Genomic DNA, 18,602 nt, shown 5'->3' with positions numbered 1-18,602 from the left:
ACTTGGCGCTATCTCTCCTTGATATTGTACCCCCCACTTGCTGGACCACAAAAAAGAAGCACAAAAGAAATTAATCCTTTTTTTTTTGAACATCAGATCAAAAAACCTCCTCCCCCCAACCTCTTTGGTTCTTTCATCCCTTGAAGATCTCAAAGCTCCTTGAATATTCCAAGTGGTCGATATCAGACCCGGTTTTCCCGTTGGTTGACTCATCCAAACCTTCGACACACTTTCTTTTCTCTTCTTTCTCAACTTTTTTTTTTTGGTCGAGTTGCCCAGGTGTGATACAAGTCCTAATCAACTCGAGACACTGTGAAAAAGCTCCGAAACGAGCAACAATACCCTTAATAAACACTCACACAGAACATCCCACTGGGGGATGGCGCAACATTCTAGCATCGCCCGGTCGGTCATGACGTCGGCCATTTCGCCTGAGATGGGGGATCCGAGGAGTAATATTAAACCCAACGGCACTTCTGATGGCTCCGGATCGGGGAAAGAAGGAGCTCTTATGCCTCCGAAAACTGTCGTCAACCGAGCGCTAGGTAATGACCTGCATTCCGATTCCCACAAATCGTCACTGCCGCCTAAGGGCGGAGTCGGAACGGCTTTGACAGACACTCCGGTTTCTACCGCACCTCCGTCTCCACAGATGTGAGTATTGTTTCTCCTTTTTTGGTCCAGAACCTTGGACTTTAATATACTTGAGCCTATCAGAATGAGGCGTGATCGGCTCATCTCGGGACCAGTCCAGTTTCAGGGCTCTTTACAGCCTTATCTTGAGCTAATCTACCTTACCCCGGACTCCAGCCCGTTGCTTTTACGTTAACTGTTTTGGGACTTGCGTTTGGCGAACTGTCACTAATGTGATCCTTGCAGATCGGGCCTTTATCACCTTCCTGGTACCCCCGGTCGAGTGCGCGCAACTACTCTTGATATCCCCGGATTGACCAAGTCCAAGGTGTCTCCTGATGGCCGCATTGCCCAGCGGGATGTTGGTGCAAAGCTTGTCATTGTCATGGTTGGTCTTCCGGCCCGAGGCAAAAGTTACATTACCAAGAAGCTGGCCCGCTACTTAAACTGGCTCCAACATGACACCGAAATCTTCAATGTTGGACAGCGTCGCCGTGTGGCCGCTGGAAAGTCCCCCTCACCTGCCCCGCTTGATCGTGGCCAGCGTCGGAAACCAAGTGCTTTCCACAAAGATCTCGTTGACTCAGTGCGCCGGTTGAGCGTCAGCGTTGGTACCACTTTGAACTCATCAGACGTCTCACCGCCAGAGAACGAGGTACCGCTTCCCCCTCCAGTGGTGCAAACCAAGATTCTCGTGAACGGAGAAGAACCTGAACAATTTTCCCCAAATGGAAGTACCGTTGTGCCCTCAATCGATGCAGGCCCTGCACAATCTCGTGAGAATGAAGAAGCTATCAACGAAGCTTCCCCTGAACCAATGGACCAGACCGCCAACTTCTTTGACCCCCAAAATCAACGTGCCGTCAAGATGAGAGAACAGGTCGCGCTGGACACTCTTGATGAGTTACTGGATTACATTTTGGAGGAAGGTGGCAGCATTGGTATCCTCGACGCGACCAACAGCACCATGGAACGCCGCAAAGCGATTGTCGACCATATTCGCAATCGCGCTGGTCCCGAACTCAACATCCTGTTCCTTGAAAGCAGCTGCATGGATCAGGACTTGCTCGAGGCTAACATGCGCCTGAAACTTTCTGGCCCCGACTACAAAGGCCAGGACCCCACTGAGGCACTTCAAGACTTCAAGAAGCGTGTTGCTCTCTATGAAAAGTCCTATGTGCCTCTCGGCGAATACGAGGAAAAACATCGTATGGCTTTCATCCAGATGATTGACGTCGGTCGTAAAGTCGTTGCTCACCAGACCCATGGTTTCCTTGCTTCTCAGGTTGTCTACTATTTGCTCAATTTCAATCTCTCTCCGCGCCAAATTTGGATCACACGGCACGGCGAAAGCTTGGACGATGCCGCAGGCCGCATCGGCGGTGACTCTGATCTCAGCGAGAACGGGAGAAAGTATGCCAAGGCGTTGGCTCGCTTCGTGGATCACCAACGGCAGCAGTGGGAAGCATATCAGCGACAGAAGGACCTTCTCAAGCACTTTCCGCCTCGAGCTGGTGACATTACACCTCCCAACCCATCATATCTTCCTCAAGAAGGGCCACGCAACTTCTGTGTCTGGTCTTCAATGATGCAACGCTCTGTTCAAACTGCCGAATACTTCAATGAAGATGATTACGATGTCAAGCAGATGAGAATGCTGGACGAAATCCATTCCGGCAAGATGGAAGGTATGACATACAAGGAAATCCAAGAGCAGTACCCCGAGGAATACGCCCACCGCAAAAGAGATAAACTCTTCTATCGATACCCTGGACCAGGAGGAGAAAGCTACCTCGATATCATCAATAGATCGCGCACCGTCATTGTTGAGGTAGAGCGCACTACAGACCATGTGCTCCTGGTTGGGCATAGGTCCGTTGCTCGTGTGCTCTTGGCCTACTTCCGTGGTCTGAAGCGTGACGAGGTTGCTGACCTCGATGTCCCGATGGGTATCCTTTACATGCTTGAGCCCAAGCCTTATGGAGTAGAGTTCAAGGCATACCGCTATAATCCCGAGACCGACTGGTTTGATTACCTTCCCGATTATGAATTGCATCAGGTCAAAGCGCAGACGACCCGCTGAAGACTCCCAGAAATTGAAAATGGAATCTCAAAAATTCCATGACTTGCTACGATCTGTTATGACTCCTCTGTGGGATGACTTAGCCGGGTGAGGCTTTGGTCATATCACCTTCTCCTTCACTTTTCTTCCTTTTACTGGGCTGTATCCTTGTTTTTCACTTCCCATTTGCATCTTGGTTATGTATCATCTACGCTTTCTCCCTTTCACTTTCTTTTGGGTAGTCTTTTTTTTCTTCTCATTTTACGAATGACCCAGACTCTCGTTGCATGACAGGCGTTAATCTGTGTGCTCTCATGGCATGAAATGCTCGCTTTGTGGGCTGGAAGTGACAGGCTACCAAGAACGTCTCTGCCTCGACATTCTATTTTCGTGCCGAAATCTGTGACACAAAAAATGCACCGAAATAGAATCAACTAGCTTTTGCTTGATAGTCTGAATAGCTTTACTTGCTACGGCGTGTCAATAGATCTATACAGACTATCAGAAAAACTTTGAAATCCTTCAACATAATCATGAAGACAGAACATTCTGACCGAGGCTGAATCACATAAAGTTCCCTCCTGACAATATTCTTTAATCCTTCTGCTCGGCTTTCACCTTCTCAAAGATGTCCATAAAGACCTCAGGCTCATCAGCCCCTTCAACATGATATTTTCCTTGCACCGAGATATACGGCACGCCAGAAACCAACCTCCTGGCTGCCATCTTGGCCTCCAAATCAACATCCTGAGCACCAATATCCTCATCCAACAGCTTCTTCACAGTATCCCGATCCAATCCCGCCCCAACACCCGCCTCCACAAGAATCTTCAAATCGGTAATGTTCTTCTCATCCTCGAAATAAGCCCGAAACAGCTGCTCCGCAACCCTGGTCTGCAACCCGCCAATAACACCACCAGTACCACCATGCGCACCCTCCTTCTCAGCCCCTTCTTCAGCCTCCCGCTGGCCAGCAAACCAAAGCAAGCGATGCGAGTCTCGCGTGAGACCAGTGTTCCCGCCAAAACTAAACTGGATCCCCTCACCCTTGCCGACAGCAGATAGTCGCGCGAAGATTGCTTCCGTGCGCTCAGCCCCGAATTTCCGGGTGTACATCTCGGCTTTGTTGATGCCGGGATATTCGGCTCCTGCTGGGTTGAGGTAGAATGCTTTCCAGTGCAGGCTGAATGTGTCTGCTGGGTATGTAGCTTGGTGGGTGGTTATTGCTCGTGAGAGGCGGCGGTAACCAACGTAGCACCACTTTTTAATTTATTTGAACATGGGTTAGTATGCGAATTTCAGGTGGATTTGGATGGTTGGGGTATAGATCTGTCTTATGGTTGGAATGCTCACGGGACAGACGGTGTCTGAGATTATCTGGATTTGGAAGTTCGTCATTGTGTCAAGAAAATAGGAGGGAGGTGATGGATTGGAAGTTGGGAGATATCTTTGCTTTGTACTTTTGAGCGTTGCTTATGGGCGTCGGGGGCTGACAGTCGATTTGTAAGCGTTTCAATGACATTCCGCGGGTTTCAGGTGGTTTCGCATGTCTTGGGATTTCGCATCTTTAAAAATGGGACTACTCTGAATTTGCTGTAATTACAATATACGCATTGAATAAGAGGAACAATATCGACAACACACAACATTAATCACAAATGTCCCCGAAGGATGTTATTCTGAAGTGCATGCCATTATCCAACAACCACACCAAAGCTCCGCCGATGAAGCCACACTTTGAAGAAAAGGCTCCAGAAAAACCATCACAAAACCTGCTGGGCCTGGTTCAAGTTACCCCACGAACCTCCCGAGTTGCTGTCGAAAATAGCCGATGAGTTAGAGTAAACAGGCATAGGAAGCGGGTGGTTGCGGCCTTGACTTAGTGCCGAGGAATACTATTGACGAGTTAGCGAGAAGACCGGGTTGAAAAAAAAATGACCAAGGGTATCTAACCTTGAAAACAAAGTTCAGAACCAAGGCAACTGCCAAACCGATGCAGACTACAATAGGACCGAACATGTTGTCTAAGTCTTTTCCACTCCGCTGGCGGATGAGGCGGGCCCGTCTCTCGTACATGAACCATCCCCAGACTGCGGCGAAGATGGCAAAGAATGTATAGACGACAGCCAGTGCCTGGGCTACCTGGTTGTGCTTGCCAGCAGCATTGTAAAGACCCAATGATAAACTCGATAGGAGGATACTGATGTGAAGCCATTTGATAAAAGTTCGCTGGTTGGCAAGGTAGACCTTACTTTCCACACGAACGGGCCCGGCATCTTTGATCCAGACGCCGGGGTGTCGAACGCCAGGCGGCAGAGAGACAGATTCCCCAAGCCAGCGCTGAGGAGATAGCCCCAAGAATTGAAAGATGGACTCGACACGAGTGGGCGGCCCGGGTTCTTCCTCTGGTTCGGGAGCGGGTTCGGTATCACGGCGCTGGGGCTCTGGGATCGAGGGACGTGGGGACCGCGCAGCAGGTTCGGTGACTGCTGAGGATCTCCGCATGGCCGAGGGAGAGCCTGCACTAGAGTATTGGTGGTAAGGCGACCCGACCTGTGGGCGAACACCTGGGCTGCGCGCGTCTCCCATGAAGCTGCCCACTGCTATGTTCTCTTCCGCTCGTCGAGCCAATCGCTCTTGTTCCTCGTGGAATGCAGTTTCGGGATCACGACGAATATCATTTTCAAGTTCACCAAGCCAGAAGGGGAAGCTGTTGACATGGTCTTCAAATAGTGAGGCAACGCCGTGGACGAATTTGGAGAAGCGGGGAGCATCCTTGACCAGGTGGGAGACCATCAAATCCTTGACCCACTCGGTGTTATGAGCCTTACCTCGAAGCTGGATCTCGAGCAAAGCGTGAGGGAAGCGAGTGATCTCTCCAGTCCTGACAGCATTGAAGGGGTACGTCATGTCGGCATCATCCAAGTCGGTACGGTGCCACTCAGATGGATCGCGACATGGACGTTCACTGTCGAGGATATCTTCCCGAATGAGGGCAAGGTTGGTATCGAGTGAAATACGAATTCGATCATTGCCAGGAATTTGGAAAGCGGTGCGCGTGTAGTTGGCCCGAAGCATGGGTTGTAGGTCATTGTCCTTGATGAAGGACTGCAGCTCATCCACATCCTTCTTCAAGGCTTCGGCGGCCGCCGACTCGCCATTGTTCGAATCCTCCATGCGATGGAGCTTTTTATCGAAGCGGTACTCGCCGTCCAAAAATTCCTTAATGTGCTTGTCTTTGAGCTGTACCTTGACTTGTCGACTTTCGTCGTCGTCGGTGACAATCTTCTTTTCCAATTGGATGGTAGGTTTGTCTTTGAGTGATCCCGTCCAGCGCAGTCGCAAAGATCCGGCTTCGGGTGCTCGTGCGACCTTTTGATTGTAGAGATCAAACTGAGGGGAATCAAAATAGAGAGAAGTAATGGTGGGGTCTTCAGTGATGGTATCGAGGTCCTTGGAAGTTCCCGGCCTGTAGATAAGAACTGGCAATCGGCGAAGGATATGAGTCTTGACCTCCAAAACATTGTCTGAGTGAACCCAGAATTTGTAAGATGAATAGGTCTCACGGCCAAATCCATGCTCGGTCTCCCTTGGTTGCACGATGTCATGGCTAAGAGTCTCTCGAACAAAGGAGTACATCACCGAGAGCCGATGGACCAACGGTGAATAGTCTTCTGAGTTGAATGGCAGTTGTGACAGTCGCACTTGAAGCAGAGGTTTCACCCGATATCGGGCTCCTCGTTTGCGATCATGCTTCTTTGCAGCCTTAAGGAAGCCAGTGAAATTGATTCGGCTGTATTTTTCCAAGGCACTGACTTCCTTGGTGATGTTATCTAGTTCTTGGAGAACTTCTGAGGCAATGGCCCTTTTCTTCTGTTCATCGAGGACGGGTGTTTCTTGCTCCGGAGTAGATGCCACGGGTCGTAGTTTGACTTCGCATGCTGTTGTCCGTTCTCGGAGTTGCTGCGATGTCTCTGCTTGAAAAGAATTGACCTTGTCCAGTTCTACATTAAGCAGTTCCTGCACAAAGGCTTCCTCATCTTGCTCAGTCCACTGGTCATCATCAGAGTCACTGGCGTCTTCTCCGTCTCTTGTGACATCATTCTCTCTCAGCAAGGTCTTAAGCTTGGTGTAGTCAATGTACTTCCCTTTCCAGGGTGGGTACACCGCAGCACGGAGGGTTTTCCCAAACCGCATTTTGAGCCAGTCCGGATGTAAATGGCGTTGTGCAGTTGTTACTCAGAGACGGCCGGGTGATGTGCACCTCTGATTGGGGGGGGGGGGGGGTATTCGGAAGGGAGGAAGAGGTAAGAATGAGAGGATTGAGACAGATTGATGATAAGAAAAAATAAAGCAAGAGCTAAGATTTAATTGCAGATCGAAAAAGATGCACAGACACTCCCAAAAAAACAGCCCATTAGCTTTAAAACCACGCGATGGACAGGTCGCAGCTTCCAGACTGAAAGTGTTCGATAGCCAGCGATAGACGCACGTGCTCTTTGGATCAGTCCAATCAGAATCCAGTAATGGACGAGTGGGCGACTAGCCCGTACAAGTCTTTCGGATTATACTTGTTCCGGTGGTATTGTATGTTAATTTACAATACAACAGAACGGGATTACGGGGCTAGACCGATTTCGCCCCGTCGGGACCAGATAGAGGTACGTGCACAGGGACTGATATCGATATCCTCCACAATCCAAAGAATCCTTTTGACATCTTAAAATTAGATATACAACTTGATGGAGGCCAAGTCTGCACAAACTCCGGGCCTGTCCCATCATCTGCATGGTGTATTAGCCGAGCTACATCGTCAACCTTATCCTTACGTCCCAAACCCCCCAAACTGCAAGAAACGCGCCTCGGTTGCCTTGATTATTCGGGTTCGACCAACCTATGATTATTGGCCTAGCTCAAACCCCACAAAAGATGCCTATCAGCCAGTCCAACCACGTTTAAATGTGTTCTTTTCACAGCCATGGGTCCAGCATGGTGAACCGGAGGTTCTGTTCATCAAGCGTGCTTCGCGCGTTGGGGACCGATGGACTGGCCATGTTGCCCTACCGGGTGGAAAGCGTGACCCGGAAGATGCAGATGATAAAGCTACAGCTATTAGAGAAGCTTCAGAGGAAATTGGATTAGATTTGACAACGGATGATACCATTAGTGTGGGCAATCTCCCTGAGCGGGTGGTCACTACCAGCTGGGGGTCCGAACCGTAAGAACATCCCCTTCACTCTCTCGCCGCTGAGAACTGGATGACTGACTTGAATGGCAGGTTGATGGTTCTTTGTCCCTTCGTCTTCCTCATAACTCGCAGCGACTCCCCGACCCTTAGATTGCAGCCCACGGAAGTAGCGTCGACACATTGGATTCCCCTGCGCGCCCTCCTATCACCATTGCTGCGGACCGTGGAATATGTGGATATGTCACAGCGCTTCGCTCGACAAGGCGGAGTTCTGACCCGTCTTGTAGTTCGGTCTCTGATGGGTTGGATGCAGTTCTCGGCCGTGAGGCTCCTCCCATCGGAAACCAATCAATGCACTACAACTCCTGGATTTGTTCCTGAAGAGAACACGCCCAAACCTTCCCTGGTCCAGCGTTTCAAGAAATGGTGTCTGAGCGGGCAAGCGGATTCGAGTGATACTGCCCGTCCGCTGCTCCTCTGGGGTCTTACCCTCGGTATCTTGGCTGACTTCTTGGATATGCTCCCTCCCCACCAGGCTGTGCAGTTGTGGAAATATCCAACATTTACCGTGCCCGACCTGCGGCTGATTGTAAGCATTGTGACTTATAATTTGCGGAAGCGTAATGCACTCAATGTGAGATCGGGTGCTCGTCCTAGTAACACGGCCGCTGATAGCGAAATGGCCACCCTTCAAGTCGCACAGGGGACGAACGTTGAACATGATAACAATGAAGTAGGTATCGGTGGTCTCGGAGTGGGAAGATATTATGGTCCGGCAGACCAAGCAATAGACGGGACTTCTTATGCCGTTGGGATCATGTTGCGTGGGTATTATGACCGCATGCGCATGGCAATCTGGGTTTTCCTGGCCTGGCGTGTAGCCATTGGTTCAATTGCTGGTGTCTCAGCCTGGCGAATTCTTCGACGACTGCGTTGAGGTGTACATTAGCAATATACAGCAATAAAGATGCTGATCATGTTGAAGATTTACTTACGGAGTACATCGTATGACATTAAGTCATATGCTTCACGATGCCGAAAATACAAATACCAAATTACACAAGAAACGGATGATTACGGTATTCGGTATTCAGTCAGATCAAAGAGCTCCCCACGTCCTTTTTGGGGGTAAACATTCAACATTGCACACGGCCATCTTCCGCTTCACCATCTCCTATATTTGAATTGTCATGGCGGTAGCTCAGAAACTTTACCCGCGAGGAACAGTCAAGCGTATTGTCAAAGCCCACTCCAATCGGAGCGTGAGCAAGAATGCCGACATACTGGTACGCGGTCCCGATGTGAAACCTTTCTTTATCCAGTTGCTAATACTAGCTTTGTAGATCTTTTTAGACTACATTCTATTCATGCAAGAGTGCGTCTCCATCTATTCTTGTGGCGTTGTCCACGGATCGCAACCCTCGGATTCGCGCTCTCGCCGCCGACATGGTTGAACTGGCGATGGGCTAACCCATTGTAGATTAATGCGCGAGGCATCGATTCGGTCGCATAAGTCTGGAGAGAAAAACATCTCAGCAAATACCGTGCGCAAAGTTACTGAGGTGCGTTTGAAGTCGATCTAAGAGCTTCCCCCGAAGACTTGTGAGAACACACAGCTGACAAGTGTGGGCTCCTTTAGAAAACACTGCGCAAGTTCCAGGGCTAGAAGAGTCTAGGATATAACATCGGTCTGTAATTGAGGTGAATACCTGCCTAGCATGGATATGAAAGGCTTGGGGAACACTGTACTGGAATTGGCTTGCATTTTGAGATATTATGGCGTTGTGCGCGAGTGTGAACAAGATACCCTAGGGCAATAGAATGGAAGAAATGACCAAACAACAATTCGATTACCTGGTAAATTGCACATTTTTAGATACTTAGATATAGGCCAGTGCTGTGTTTGCTTAATTGCTCAACTCGCGTGCTAACATCGCGTAGAGAGTCTGCCCAAAGCCAGTGGGCCACACCGACCAAGAATGGGCTCCCGACCCGCGTGTTGATTCTTTCTTCACAACACCCATCTTTGCTTCAACGTTATCACGTTTAATTCTTCTTTTAAGTCTTGTACAAGCTTTTCGGAAATACTTTAATATCTGTGTTACCCACTTTCCCATCATGCCTCCCGCTTCCGCCACCCAGAAGCTCAAGGACGAGGAGAAGGGCTCCCGAGCTTCAAGCGTCTCCAAGGACCCCGAGAGTCCTAGCTCTGATGGCCAAGAGAGTAGCTACTTGAAGGAGCTGCAGAAGTATGTTCGAAATTTGATACCTGATTGCATGGCTATTGCCTACGCGCAAGTGACAGTGAGCTAATTGTATGGTCTGTCTAGGACACTTCGCAATGCCATGAAGAAATTGGTAAGTTGTTACCGAATGTTCTTTGCTTTCAATTGTTTCTTTTCAAATATCTCTAACTTTGCTGGGGTTTTTTTGACTAGAACTCCCTCGCCAAAGTCGACGCCATCATCGCTGAAAACCCCGACAAGTCGCTTGATGAACTGATTGAGGAGAAGAAAATCAACAACGACCAGAAGGCCCAGGCCCTGAAGAAACCTACCATCCAGGCCACCATTGCCCAGGCCGAGGAGCAGATTGGTCACTACAAGCAATTCGCTGCCCAACACGAGGACCGTTTGGTTGCTCAGAAGGCCGCGCTTGTCAAGGCGCACGAGGCGGAGCTCGAAGCTGTCCGTAATAATGCGATTGCCGATGCGACTGAGGCCTCCAAGAAAGCACTGCGCCAGCAGTTCTATACCGTGACTAAATTCTTGTGCGCCGCGGCCATCCTTCGACGCGACGGTGATGCCGTCACCACCGAGAGCCGTGCTTTCGAGGGTGTTCTGTTCGAGGTGTACGCTGGCAACCAGTCTGCAGTCAATTCGCTATTGAAGATTGCTGAGGGTGCCGATGAAAAAGTCAATGCCGTTGAGGGGACCACTCTTGATTTTACCTGTCAGTAATGAATCCCCCCACCCCCCACGCTTACCCCGCCAAAGATCTTTGAACGTGTTTGCTAACATTAGATCTTTTTAGATGGCGATGTGAAGCAAGCATCTGACAAGTTCGCTCCTCCTGAGGAGACTACTGAGGCTGCCTCAGAGGCAACCCCCACCACCGACCCTACGACCGACCCTACCGTAGCCAACGCTGGACTGACCGAGCTCCAAGATACCTCTTTCAGCGCCCAGGCCGAGCCCGTGGCTGCCCAAGCTGATCAGCTGGCCCCTCCTGCGCAGACTTTGGTTTCTGATGCTGGAAACCCTAGTGCGGAGCAAACTTGGGCTCCTACTTCCGATGATAGCAGCGAATGGGTCAAGCTTCCTCGCAACCCTGATGAGACTGACACTGGCCTACAGGCTACTCCGGCTAGCGCTGATATTGTGACTCAGGATGAGAATGGTGCCAAGGCCGGTGGACGCCGCCGTCACGGACAGCGTGGTGGCCGAGGCCGGAATGGCGCTAAGCGTGCTGGTGAAGGTCGTACTGATGAAGGTCGTACTGGTGAGAGCCGTACTGGTGAGAGCCGCGGCCGGGGTGGACGACGAGGCGGTCGAGGTGGACGTGGTCGAGGTGGTGCAAGCGGCTTTGCCTCTGGCTCGGCAGAAGTTCCTGCTTCCAGCGAGTAGGAGTGGCAATCCTAGGATGTCAGTTGGAACCCGCTGATTTTGAGATTTTGTTTCGAAATTGTTGTTCCAAAGAGGGATTTCTGGGTCTTTTTTTCTCGGGACTGGCCTCAGCAGTTTCTGGTCCGATGTGATGGCTCACGAACGCAACGAATTTCCTTCACGGAGAGTCACTTTGATCTCTTCGTCTGGTTTTGCCAAAGTCTGCTTGGCCATGTACTGCAATTTTTTTTTCCAGCGCGCATATCCCCGACCCTCAGGGAGCTTCTCCCACAACATGCATATGTATTCTATGGCTATGTTTTATCGGCGCTTATGAACGGACCAGTGGATAGGCTTCAGGTCGGGCATAGATCGAAATTGATCATAATGAGTGCACCATTACTTTACAGGATTTCCCGTAGATAAAAATCGTCTTTCAGTGTAGACCGCTTTGATTTGACCGAAAAGGCCTGCTACTTAAATTGGTGGCATTAATGAAGGGCAGATGATACTAGGTAGCATAGAGGTAGCGTATTAACTAGTTGTGTAAGCTAGTTGTGTAAGAGACCACGAGGTGAATGTGGCACGTGATGGGCTCTCCGGGGGTTCTCGGAGTTACCTCTCCTAGCCTAGCTTGTATTAGAGTAATGTAATTCTATTACAAGAGAATCCAGAGCGGATCAATTTTTGCAAGACCTGACGGAAGACGCTTGAAATACGCGTACTCCTTTTTTATTACTAGCGTATTTTGGATGAAACTCGGTTTCAGGGCACGGCGCTAACCACGATAGGCAAGGGAATACCGACGCCCAGTGGAGATCCCGGTTCAATCTGATTAAAACGTTGTACTCTTGTACAAGTGTCAACTTCTCGATTTTCTTGTCATTTCTGCTCATTTTCGCTTCTATCCAACCTTGTCCTTACATCTTCGATTCTATATACGGCGCCAGCAATAATGGCTATCGCTGGCACCCAGCGTAAGGAGGTGCTGAAGGTCTTGATACTCTCGCTGTTGTTAGATTTGGTAAGATCAACCTTGGAAGCCAACCCCTCCAAGCCAACAATTACATTTACTCAAACGATAAATCCATCCAGATCTCCTTTACATTCATTCTGCCACTCTTCCCTTCGCTGCTATCGTTTTATCGCGCACAAGATCCGTCTCCGGATTCCCTCCTTAACCGCATCTTCCACTACCTAAACGCCTACAAAAACTCATTCGCGCGCCCCATTGACTCACACTATGACATCGTACTCCTCGGAGGAGCCCTTGGCTCTTTGTTCTCCCTTCTCCAAGCCTTTGCCGCACCTATCATAGGCCGCCTATCTGACCGTCATGGCCGCCGTCGTGCCCTGCTCACCTCCATGCTAGGGAACCTCTTGAGCGTCGCGCTGTGGGTGTCAGCCACGGACTTCCGCATGTTCCTCGCCAGTCGTATTATCGGTGGCCTGAGCGAAGCAAATGTGCAAATGGCCAATGCCATAGTGGTGGATATCACAGACGAGGAGCGCCGCGGCTCCTCCATGGCACTAATCGGGGCCTGTTTCAGCGTCGCATTCACTTTTGGGCCGGTACTAGGTGCGGCGCTCAGCAGTATCAATATGGTCACCGAGAACCCGTTCATTATCGCTGCAATTGTGTCTTTTGCCCTGATCTTTATTGAGACTGTGTATCTTTGGATCTGTTTGCCCGAGACGCATCCCCGCCTGACGACGCTTCAGATGGAGGGCGAGAATTCCTCCGCTGAGAAGAACGATGCGTCGAATAAGAAGACAAAAGAGAAGAGCAGTTCTCTCGCTAAGCGCACCCATACAAACAACCCGGCCCTTCTTAATGTCCTCCACTTCCTCTTCCTACTCCCCTTCTCCGGTCTGGAGTTCTCCCTCCCCTTCTTGACTACAACGCTCTACGCGGGATCTGCCACGACAGCCAGCCCTGCCGCATTGAACGGACGTCTCTTGTCCCTAATGGGATTGATTGCCTCACTCCTTCAGGGTACGCTGGTGCGCCGTCTCCCGCCGCTGATCACCCTCCGTGCGGGTGTCGTGGCCTGCACCATCTCGTTCTTCTGTCTAGCTCGCGTTTCTTCGCCCTCAGGTCTCTATGCTGCCGGCGCTTTGCTTGCGGTAACGACCGCTACGGTTGTCACGTCACTCAACAGCCTGGGCAGCTTCGAGGCGCAGGACGCGGACCGTGGTGCGGTTATGGGCCGTTTGCGAGGGTGGGGACAGGCTGGTAGGGCGACTGGCCCTGTTGTATTCTGCTCTCTGTTTTGGTGGGCTGGCCGTCAGGCTGCTTATTCCGCTGGCGGATTCGCTATGGGTCTTGTTACAGTTGCGGCTTTCGGCTTATTGAAGTCGCCTGCTGTTCACAAAAAGATAAAGTAATTTCCATAACTGGGTACATGTAGGAACATGGTGGGAAGCATGCTTCATGTGAAGATGGTCTCCAATGTCCTACTATTCCAATTTTTTTCATCAAAGAACAATATCAGAGTCAAAAGTTCTCTCCATCTCCGTCATTTCCGATTGAGCTTTCCATTTATGTGGTTTGATTAGCTTGCTGCTTTTGTTTAATTCAGGGTATAAAATACAGAAGAGTGGCGAAAGTATGTCTTAAGGGTGCCAGCAGGCAAGGCCAAGGGGAAAAAAGGAGTTCAATATCAAAACAGCCAATCCCCCGACACTGATAACCAGATGCCATTGCGCCTTGAATCAAAAACAAAAAGATGGTAAACGGGGAAAAAAAAAACGTGATACACCTAGGCAAGAATACATGAACACAGCGGTCGTTGTACGTTCTTTCAATTGCCTTGGAAATTGTTCATCCGATGAAAGATTCACTCGAGGTATAATCGAGTTTGAGGGTGCAGTCACGATCTCTGGCCATTGCCAGAAAGAAATCCATGATTTTGACCAGTTGCCATGGCAAGTCCAGCATTGGCAGCAGGGTCTAACGAGCCACGGGCTTTGCCAATAAGCCAATCAGTGAGAGTCACGAATTTAGCAGTCCGGTCCCAGCCGTCCGCTTCATTGGCATGCTCGATAGTATGAGTCAGGATGCGACCCTCCTCATCGAAAGAGAAGATAAAGATACCGGTGAATTGCTCTTCCTTTGATAGCTTGAAGATAGGCTCTTCACCACCGAGAAGGACACTCAAGCCTTTGTTGGTGCTATTTGTGGAAGCCGAGAGGTGGCTATTTTGTGAGGATGGGGCAGTTTTCGAGGTTGTGGAGTTAGTATTCGAAGAGTCTGGGCCATGAAAAGGGCGACTGTCTGTTCGTGGCTCGGTTTTCCATCGTACTAGTAGGCGCTCATCGCCGCAGTCGTGATGGGAGCCATGATGCGTAGGGTCAAGCAGCGTCCCAGCGCGTACAATCCTTTCGCTGAGAATTTGCAATTTCACGTTGCCGACTAGGGGTACACTACTCCATGCTACCGGGACAGTCCATATGGCTGCACGATAGAGTGTACGTCCTTTGACATTGGGGAGGTGTGGATGTGTGGATGGGAACAGGTGAAGGTTGACACTCGGGGCCAGGATTTCAGTGGGTAAGGTATTGTACAAGATAGTCGGTAAGAGTGGTGAGAGAGTTCGTAAAGCTTTGATAGTTAGTTTGAAAGATTTTTCTTAAAAAAAAAAATTTGAGCGAGGAGATGGTGAGTACACACTTTTTCCAAGTTTCAAGGTTCTTTCATCTGGTGCTTTGTGATCGGTTTTCTGAGGGCCTTCCCATTGCTCTTTCCGCACCCAAGCCGGGGAGAAGTATGTAGTTGATAGAGGTCCAGCTGGAGTTGGAGGTAGCCAGGGCTCATTGAGAAGGCCATGACGAAGTTGCGCAAGTCGCTGTCGCGAAACCGAAGCAAACAGCCTGCCAGAGACAGGGCTCTTCGGCTGATTGGGAAGAGACGTGCGCAGAGAGAGCAGCTTCGGCATTCTGCATTTCAGAAGCAGCCTGCTTTTGGTATGTTATCCAGCCATGTAGACAGGTTGAAGTTGCTCGGAGTCGCGGAGTCGGGGAAAATGACGTTGCGGTAACCAATCACGATGCTCTAAAATACATTTTTATACAACTTACATCTTCACTGAATAGTACAATCTATGCTAGTTTGATAGGTCTAAGGGTCTACGGGTCTGATTTGGGAAGTCATTCAAGATGCTAGTAAGAATTCCATCCTCAAGCCAGTTCATCATCGTCTCCCATTCCCATAACCCGCCGTTCAGCCAGATCACGGATCTTGTCCTCTAGAACACCACGTCCATAACGCTGTGCAACCTTAGCGGCTGCCTCAAGCATCTTACCAGAGCGGTCCGTCATCAAGGCTACCAGTTCTAGCGCCTTCATACCACGCTCCTCGCCCTCTCTGCATTCAATGGCCAGCATCTGCAGTAAGTTCTTGTCCAAGTCGAGCTCCCTTCGCGCCAAGTCAGAACGCTGGCGTGCCGTCGCATTGGTCGATGAGAGAAGGTCGCGGAAGAGCGACAGAAGTACGTTTCCACGTACGAATGATTCCTCAAAGCGGGCGCCCTCGGTTGTCGTATCTTCAGACTCGCTAGAATCCTTTGGAGAAGCACTGGCAACTGGGATCTGGAAATCGAATTCACTGAGCAACGGCCGTGGGAAGTAAGGGTTCTTGTCGCCACCCTTGAGAATGATGCAGTGGAATTTGTCTTGTGCGACAGCCACTGGCCAGTATGTCTCTTCTTTCCGCCCTCCCGCGAGACGTGCCATTTGCTTCGTGTCTAAGAGTGGTACCCATCGGGCTTGGCCGGATGTGCGCCAGTGTTGCAGAACTAGTAGGACGCCAGTCGAGTCATAGATACAAGGATCCTAAGAAGATGGTTAATTTCATTTTCAACTCTTCTATTTGGAAGGCGCTCACCCCATTATCGGAGAAGAAAACACTCTGTAGCGAGGCCCCTTCCGGAAGGGCGACAGTGTCTTCGTTTTGGCAAATCTCGTCGCGCTTGACATTCTCCACCGTATATCGTAAGGTTGCATGGCCATCAATCCCTACAGGACCGTTTCCGATGCTCAAAATGTAATCACGCCATGCCGCGCAAGTCACAGCTTGGCTCTTCTGTCGATACACCTTGAAAGGAGTCCCAAAGAGAGTGTACACTCGAACATAGCCCTTTGATGTCACAGCGACAACGTATGAATCGCTGAGTGCCAGAGCTTTTAACGGGCATTAGTAGGACGGTTAGATAAGGCATAGTCATTTCAAGTCTTACCTTGAATTTGTTCCCCTTCGGGCAATTCAGTTCGCCAGTCCGCTCGTGCAGTCCACGTCTCGTGTGGACGGTAAAAGATGGTGGCTGGACTACCATCAGAAGGGCTGTTGGCAAACAGTGTTCCGTTGTCATCTATACTTGATCAGCCAAGTTTCCAACACATAAAGACAAGATAAGCGACTCACTCAGGCAAGCCTTGTCGTACATATATGGATCAGTGAAGTGGAAGTCTCGGTGAGCTTCTCGGTCATAGAATTCCACAGTGACAGTGTGATGTGTCTCCTGGTCCACCGTCCAGACAGATCCCGTCAAGTTCAGACCTAGTCAACTTAGCAAATTCGACTTTAACGAAGGTGGAACCAGAACATACAGAGATACCTTCTACTCCCGGCCCAAGGTGTGCTACCAGGTTGAAGAGGCGGATGGGCTTTGGGCTTCTCAAAGCCAGAGTAAAGGCGCTTGTTGCTAGTGCCACTGAGTTCGTCAAGATGATCGTTTGGCCGCTTACCATACAGATTTAGTCCCTCATCGGCGTACCCAGCCCCATCATCATCCTCGACAAAATCCATCAGATGGTCATCTCCATCAAGGATATCATCCAGCGAGTCGGGAGTTCCTCTTCTCGCCGCTCGCTGGATGGCCTCCTTGGACCGCTCTGCCAGTGTGGTTCGCCCGAGATTGTTGGAGATCTCGCCCAGAGGCCCGGGCAGGATAGGAGCAGCTTGTAGCGGTTTCTGCAGCAGCGATTCGTGTTCTTTCGGCACAAAGTTATCATAGATAAAAAGTTCTCCGTCCGAAGTTGTGAATGAAAGTGAGTTCTTGGTCGGATGCCAGGATAAATTCATGACATTTCCAAAGTCGTATCGCTGCAGGATTTTTTGCGTCTTTGTTTCCCATAGCACGATATATCCATCTGCTGCAGCAGATACCAGAAGAGATCCGTTCGGGGCCCAGCTCAAGGACGTGATGTCCCCGGTATGACCGCCAGCGAACGTTTTCTCTTTCTTCCACTCCGAGGTCGAGTAAATAGAGATGTCTCTGGTCGCTTCCGCAGAAGCAAATGCAGTACCATCGGGATGCCACACTGCTCTCGATGTCGCCTCGGCATCTGGCTCTAATCGTCGAATCACTCCGTCGAGTTTGCGGACAAGCCCTGGCTCCTCTTCATGCATAGAGTATACATAGAGGATTCCATCTGTTCCGGATACTGTCGCATATCGGCCACTTGGATCAAACGTGACATGCTTCGTTCCCTTGGACTGTTCCCGAAGATACTTGACTTGCGTCATGTCGTCGACTTTCACGATCTTGACAGTGAGCTCACTAGTCCATCATTGTAAGCATCCATTCATGTATCTGACAAAATCCCTTCAAGACTTACTCGCTTGCTACCGCGACCCATTCTCCATCTCTCGTCACTGCAATGTCCCGGACTGGCAAAGCGCATCGTACGAGCAAGGTTTGCATCTTGCCTGACATAATGTCGTACTTCCAGACTGTTCCATCCTCGGCACCCATGATGAAAGACCGATTCTAGCAATCCTATCAGTTCCTCCGGCAGATCCTGATTCTTCAATTCCAACATACCGTAGCACCAATGCCGAAATGCGCGTCAACACCTTCGTCAATTGTCTTGGGCTCTCCATCTTCACCGACCGTGTAGATACGAATTGCTGAATTGGACCCACCAGTAACAATCCGTCGTCCATCAGGTGTGTAGGCCAGTATCGTTGTGCCAGGCGTATCTATGAGAAAGCCGCATTGTCAGTAAATGTTAGAGTCTCCCCAGGTCATCGGCATGACTTACGGGCTGGGCGCCCCCGGGGGCGAAGAGGGTCGGAACTCATTGTAAATGAGACCTGACGTAGATGATCAAA

The 18,602-nt window shown here is 50.2% G+C and overlaps 9 protein-coding genes across 9 annotated transcripts; 4 read left to right on the top strand and 5 right to left on the bottom strand.

Moving 5' to 3' along the window:
* Positions 1 to 412: 412 nt before the first annotated feature.
* Pdw03_6695 (6-phosphofructo-2-kinase 1) lies at positions 413 to 2,716 on the top strand (the record flags this gene model as incomplete). The annotated part of the gene is made up of 2 exons (XM_014681263.1): positions 413 to 654; positions 880 to 2,716. 2 exons carry the CDS (start codon positions 413 to 415, stop codon positions 2,714 to 2,716), a joined length of 2,079 nt encoding a protein of 692 aa, XP_014536749.1.
* A 573-nt stretch (positions 2,717 to 3,289) lies between these two features.
* Positions 3,290 to 4,093, bottom strand: Pdw03_6694 (DSBA oxidoreductase; the record flags this gene model as incomplete). Its single annotated transcript, XM_066101421.1, has 2 exons — positions 3,290 to 3,955; positions 4,049 to 4,093. 2 exons carry the CDS (start codon positions 4,091 to 4,093, stop codon positions 3,290 to 3,292), a joined length of 711 nt encoding a protein of 236 aa, XP_065956504.1.
* Positions 4,094 to 4,458: 365 nt separating this feature from the next.
* Pdw03_6693 (SPX, N-terminal) lies at positions 4,459 to 6,892 on the bottom strand (the record flags this gene model as incomplete). Its single annotated transcript, XM_014681264.2, has 2 exons — positions 4,459 to 4,590; positions 4,649 to 6,892. 2 exons carry the CDS (start codon positions 6,890 to 6,892, stop codon positions 4,459 to 4,461), a joined length of 2,376 nt encoding a protein of 791 aa, XP_014536750.2.
* Positions 6,893 to 7,708: 816 nt separating this feature from the next.
* Pdw03_6692 (uncharacterized protein) lies at positions 7,709 to 8,604 on the bottom strand (the record flags this gene model as incomplete). Its single annotated transcript, XM_066101420.1, has 5 exons — positions 7,709 to 7,798; positions 7,857 to 7,898; positions 7,963 to 8,085; positions 8,373 to 8,460; positions 8,513 to 8,604. The coding sequence occupies 5 exons, from the start codon at positions 8,602 to 8,604 to the stop codon at positions 7,709 to 7,711; spliced, it is 435 nt and encodes a 144-aa protein (XP_065956503.1).
* Positions 8,605 to 9,073: 469 nt separating this feature from the next.
* Pdw03_6691 (Histone-fold) lies at positions 9,074 to 9,549 on the top strand (the record flags this gene model as incomplete). Its single annotated transcript, XM_014681266.2, has 4 exons — positions 9,074 to 9,169; positions 9,227 to 9,258; positions 9,364 to 9,445; positions 9,523 to 9,549. 4 exons carry the CDS (start codon positions 9,074 to 9,076, stop codon positions 9,547 to 9,549), a joined length of 237 nt encoding a protein of 78 aa, XP_014536752.2.
* Positions 9,550 to 10,001: 452 nt separating this feature from the next.
* On the top strand, positions 10,002 to 11,509 carry Pdw03_6690 (Histone-fold; the record flags this gene model as incomplete). The annotated part of the gene is made up of 4 exons (XM_014681267.1): positions 10,002 to 10,132; positions 10,214 to 10,241; positions 10,322 to 10,835; positions 10,917 to 11,509. The coding sequence occupies 4 exons, from the start codon at positions 10,002 to 10,004 to the stop codon at positions 11,507 to 11,509; spliced, it is 1,266 nt and encodes a 421-aa protein (XP_014536753.1).
* Positions 11,510 to 12,443: 934 nt separating this feature from the next.
* Pdw03_6689 (Tetracycline transporter, putative) lies at positions 12,444 to 13,876 on the top strand (the record flags this gene model as incomplete). The annotated part of the gene is made up of 2 exons (XM_014681268.1): positions 12,444 to 12,512; positions 12,584 to 13,876. 2 exons carry the CDS (start codon positions 12,444 to 12,446, stop codon positions 13,874 to 13,876), a joined length of 1,362 nt encoding a protein of 453 aa, XP_014536754.1.
* Positions 13,877 to 14,361: 485 nt separating this feature from the next.
* Positions 14,362 to 15,426, bottom strand: Pdw03_6688 (chromosome segregation protein (SepB); the record flags this gene model as incomplete). Its single annotated transcript, XM_014681269.1, has 2 exons — positions 14,362 to 15,092; positions 15,162 to 15,426. 2 exons carry the CDS (start codon positions 15,424 to 15,426, stop codon positions 14,362 to 14,364), a joined length of 996 nt encoding a protein of 331 aa, XP_014536755.1.
* Positions 15,427 to 15,667: 241 nt separating this feature from the next.
* On the bottom strand, positions 15,668 to 18,572 carry Pdw03_6687 (Chromosome segregation protein (SepB), putative; the record flags this gene model as incomplete). Its single annotated transcript, XM_014681270.1, has 8 exons — positions 15,668 to 16,321; positions 16,374 to 16,669; positions 16,726 to 16,857; positions 16,911 to 17,045; positions 17,096 to 18,048; positions 18,107 to 18,258; positions 18,313 to 18,470; positions 18,533 to 18,572. 8 exons carry the CDS (start codon positions 18,570 to 18,572, stop codon positions 15,668 to 15,670), a joined length of 2,520 nt encoding a protein of 839 aa, XP_014536756.1.
* Positions 18,573 to 18,602: the final 30 nt, after the last annotated feature.

This window comes from Penicillium digitatum, chromosome 2, assembly GCF_016767815.1.
Source record: "Penicillium digitatum chromosome 2, complete sequence".
NCBI classification, from domain to species: Eukaryota; Fungi; Ascomycota; class Eurotiomycetes; order Eurotiales; family Aspergillaceae; genus Penicillium; species Penicillium digitatum.
Note: the sequence above shows the minus strand (reverse complement) of the source record. Positions and strands in the feature narration are given on the sequence as shown.